The following is a 5,234-nucleotide window of genomic DNA, read 5'->3' on the forward strand; positions in this document are numbered from 1 at the left end:
AGTACAAACTATCTGTGTTTACTCATCATTGAAGTTGTCTCTCAGAGTACAATCCATCAGTGTTTACTCATCATTGAAGTTGTTTCTCAGAGTATAATCTATCAGAGTTTACTCATCAGTGAATCTGTTTCTCACAGTACAATTTATCAGTGTTTACTCATCATTCAATTTGTTTCTCAGAGTACAATCCATCAGAGTTTACTCATCATTCAGTTTGTTTCTCATCTGTAAACACTGATAGTCTGTACTATCATTCAGTTTCCCATAGTACAATGTATTTCTTTTAACTCACCTTTATGTATGTTTTCTACAATTATTACATTTTACTCGTCCTAATGTATGTTTCTCATAGTTCGATTATTACACTTTACTCGCCCTTATGTATGTTTCTCATAGTACAAACTATCACTGTTTTGTAAACATATAATACGTTTACGTTATTAAAAAGCTTTTGTTGTTCGTAAGTGTTCAGATTATTACGTCATTATATTGCTCATCAATATGTTTTTCTCTGAATAAAGTTTTTTTCAACCACTTTCATCATCTAAATATTCCCTAAAATTAATTGTTTAGATTTCTAATATTTATTCCGAGAACTTTGGTACCGTTGAGCTTACCTTTCCATTAGGGGCGATTTTCTTGAAGACTCTGAAAGTAGCAACCATATTCGGTTGACGAAGTTACCCGACTGTCAAGCCGAATAACGAACGAACGCGCGGTTAGTTCAGAGGTAACTTAAAACACATTTGTATTTATTTTGTAAACACGATATCTCTTGATTGGCCAGCGGTGAGAAGTTCCAGATGTTTACGTACGTATAAAACACGTGAATCCTGATTGATGGAGTGTGACTAATTGAATTAGAGGACGTGTACTGAAACTAAGACATTTCTCATGATTCTGACGACAGCAGTTTTCGGAAGCCTAGTTTATGCTGCTTGTGAGACGAAGAAGTGAAATAGACGTCATAGAAATTGGACATGAATTCTATTAATAGTAACAATATGGACAACTTTGGACATGTTTTCGATCATAAGCAACCCACGAGTGAAAACATAGAAGAACATGTTATAACACGTCAACCACACCATAACCCCATATCCACTGCCGAAAAGGTCTTTCGTTCAATTTCAGGGCTCACCAGGTTGCCTGGGATACGACAGACACATTAGTTATGCACATCTTCAATTTTCACGTACAACAACTGCTGTGACGTGTTTGTTTGTTGTAAAGCGCAAAGTTATACAACAAGCTATCCAGGTTCTGTCCATCGCGGGGATCGAGTCCCAATTTTTAGCGTTACAAGCCCACTGACTTTCCTCTGAGTCGCTGGGGGATTAAAGAAGCGAATTGTAACTAATATAAATTTTTATTTAAGTCATTTACAAATCAGCTTTCTAAGTAATAATAAATAACACAACGTTATATATTTAATTTTAATAAATAACACAACGTTATATATTTAATTTTAATAAATAACACAACGTTATATATTTAATTTTAATAAATAACACAACGTTATATATCTAATTTTAATAAATAACACAACGTTATATATTTAATTTTAATAAATAACACAACGTTATAGATTTAATTTTAACATCTTTTATTTATTTACTTATTATTCTTACTGTTTTAAATTATTATTATTATTGTTTTGGGAGGGGGATTTTAACTTTGCCATCATCCACGACAAGTGACGAACCAGCATGCTACTCTCGTTCCCGGTGTGGATCATGAAACCACAGCGTCAACTGGAGAGAAAAATACATTCGTGATTCTAAGAATCCATATTCATCTATTTTGTAGTCAAAAATGATTCTATCTATCTGTTTATGCTGCTATACCCAGAGGGCCTAGTTGATCCACGTCTAATAAGCAAAATAATCAGTACGCATGCGTTTTTTAACATTTTCTGATAACGCTGACTCTAACATTAAGGGACTGTGTAGTTAACTTGAGTTTTCTACGTCATTGATACCGTTTCACCAAACCGTCTAACATCCTTACATATATATACACTTCGTTACTTCGTTTTAGATTATAATTGAGAATAAATGTATGATGATCTCATACATACCATCCAGTCATGGATTCTGATGATGATCTCGTACATACCATCCAGTCATGGATTCTGATTATGATCTCGTACATACCATCCAGTCATGGATTCTGATGATGATCTCGTACATACCATCCAGTCATGGATTCTGATGATGATGATCTCGTACATACCATCCAGTCATGGATTCTGATGATGATCTCGTACATACCATCCAGTCATGGATTCTCATGGATTCACCAGTTAGTCTTAATTCACGTTGCAATGTTTATTTATAATTTCGTTATTTAACGTAAAGTTAAACTCAGGCAATGTATCGATAAAATCCGTCTTGTAGCCAAGACTCTTCCAAAGGAAAGCAAGCAAACAACAACAACAACAACAAAGAGGTGGTGGGAGAAGTTATTCCCAAACTTCCTATCTATAGTGTCTTTTCGTATATTGTTTTGCCTTACCAATAATTATTAAGGTTTATAGAAGATGCAGAATTGTGAATAGATTAGGTAACCGAAAAGAAATTACGACTGCCGAGATCTAAACATTATTTAAATTTAAAGTCTCAGACATTCTAACTCTTAACTGACCAGTGTGTTTGAAGGAGTTGCTACGTAAACAGTAATTGGTGATATTGATTATTTCTAACCAGTGGCTTAAGTCCTGGGTGAACACTTAACTGTTAATAATGTCGATTAAACTTGATAAACAATTTACTTTTAATGATTCTTCTTGCCTTACTGACAAGTTGGAAATTTTATCACTAACAGATGGCACCCGTATCGCACCATTGAGATTTTCTTGTCGAAATTATTGATGTGAAGTTATCGATAACTTTAGGAGCACTTAGTTAAAATCATCAGTCGTTAAATACTAAAACAGTGTTATTCAAAACTTATTAGCTAAGTAAGAAAAGTCTTGTTTCATAATTTATGATCATGTTAGGTATATTTTCTATCTTCATAAAACTGTAAAACATGAAAAATAAGTCAAACAGTATTATACACACGAAAGGTTTAGATAATAACTTTAATGTCAAAGTATCTGCACGTGTTTATGGTGCTTCTAGTTCTTCACATTCGCCATCAAGGTTATTTTGTATGTTCTTGTTGTTATTTTCCTTTTTACATACTGTAATAAAAAACCAAAAAACAAAAAAACATTGTTTACAACAAGTTTCTGAGAACATTACGAAGTTGTTACACCATTATTTTTACATTACCAAGGCTACCACATTATTAATATTATTACATTATTAAGGCTACTGTGTCACCCACGTTACCACATTACCAAATTATTTCGTGGTTTTCAGTTTGAAATATAAAAATAAAACATACATAGGTAACTATCCAGTTTATCAGCAGATAACAAAATAAATTGAGACTCCTGTTTCAACAGATGACAAGTAAAGCCAGGCCCCTGTTTCGCCTACACAGATGGCAGTAAAGGCCAAGTTCCTGTTTCAACAGATGACAAGTAAAGCCAGGCCCCTGTTTCGCCTACACAGATGGCAGAAAAAGCCAAGTTCCTGTTTCAACAGATGACAAGTAAAGCCAGGCCCCTGTTTCGCCTACACAGATGGCAGAAAAAGCCAAGTTCCTGTTTCAACAGATGACAAGTAAAGCCAGGCCCCTGTTTCGCCTACACAGATGGCAGAAAAAGCCAAGTTCCTGTTTCAACAGATGACGGATAAATCCAGGTTCCTATTTTGATGAATTGTGGATAAAGTCGGGCCCCTGTTTCGCGTTAAACCTAGGGCTCTTTTAAGTAGGATCTTTATTTTGAACTGACCGTAAGACATTCAAACAAGTAACCAGAAGTGGAGGAACGTTTGATGGAAAGTGAGAGATTATTTTTTAGATTTTTTAATTTAAGTACATCAACAACCAATAAGATCAGATTATCCAATGATCAATGCGTTTATTCGAAAATGTCTGGATATTAGTAGTTTGGTGTTAAACGTGAAGATTAAAAAACATTGACTAATATCATCATTACAGCCCATCAGTGGCATAGCGGTAAGTTTGCGGGCTTATAACACTATAATCCGGGTTTCGACACCCGTGGTTGGCACAGCATAGATAGCCCATTGTGTTGCCTTGTGTTTAATTGCGAGCAAACAAACTTTCACTACACCAAGAGAAAGGCTGTAGAGAAAAAAATATGTTAAACTATCATTAAACGAATAACCCTTTATATCTTAAAGTTGTCATGTTATATTAAAACAGAAAGTTGAAAAAAAAGTAAAATAATAAAACCAAACATAAATCAATAAAGCATTGAAAAAATAAAAAATGGTGCTTGTAGTTCTAAGGCGGTAAATTAGTTTATGGAGAACAGTTGGGCAAATTTCGATGCCAATACAAAGGTTGTTTATCTAATTATTTTTGTTTTAAACCAAGGAAATCGCTAATGTACTGGTCAAACTTTCTTTGCTACAAATATATTTTGCTTAAATGTTGTTAACTTTTTCTCATTCTCCGATGTAGTCTTAAGAATAAAACTTGATTACCGTAGTAAAATAAAAGGTTTGAAGGCTCACATCAAAACCTCTAGTTTATAGTAAATTTTAAGCATTGATAAGATTACGTCTAGTCAAGGAAAAGAGTTATTACTTCACTCAAACAGAGGAGACATTTTTAACTTGATATAACAATCAAGAAATTTGTTGTCTCCTAAATTAAGTCTGTAAAGACAAAATGTAAATATAATAGTATGATAGATTTTCAAGAAACCGGAAACGTGCGACACTACTGCTAACAATAACAAAACCGCCAAAGAATTCTAAGCAAAAAAAAAAGTTATTGTTTAGTATTAAAGTAAAAATACGAAAATAATAAAAATTATTGATATTTTAAGCGTGGAATAATATTAAGTCACGAAAACATGTAAACTGAAACAAATTAAGCTGTTGTTATAACATAATGAAATTATTAGGCTTATTCAAACTTTCACATCAGTTGTTCATCGAAAGCTAAGGTAGAGACAACGAAAGTTCTTAGCAAGTACACATCTTAACTTAATGAAAACTCTAAAGTTAGATTTACTCATCGATTTATTCGTTTTATAATAATTTTTTAATTATGAAAAGTAAAATAATTTTATAATTATGAAAAGTAAAATAATTTTATAATATGAAAAATAAAATAATTTTATAATTATGAAAAGTAAAATAATT

At 32.8% G+C, this 5,234-nt stretch overlaps 1 protein-coding gene across 1 annotated transcript in view; it reads right to left on the bottom strand.

The window, feature by feature from the left end:
* Positions 1-874, bottom strand: part of LOC106465220 (arrestin homolog) — a 22,977-nt gene extending 22,103 nt beyond the window's left edge. Inside the window, exon 1 of the mRNA XM_013925422.2 lies at positions 618-874. Coding sequence (XP_013780876.1) covers positions 618-665 — 48 coding nt within the window. The 5' untranslated portion in view covers positions 666-874. The remainder of the gene's footprint in view (positions 1-617) is intronic.
* Positions 875-5,234: the final 4,360 nt, after the last annotated feature.

This window comes from Limulus polyphemus, unplaced genomic scaffold, assembly GCF_000517525.1.
Source record: "Limulus polyphemus unplaced genomic scaffold, Limulus_polyphemus-2.1.2 Scaffold1873, whole genome shotgun sequence".
Lineage (NCBI taxonomy): Eukaryota > Metazoa > Arthropoda > Merostomata > Xiphosura > Limulidae > Limulus > Limulus polyphemus.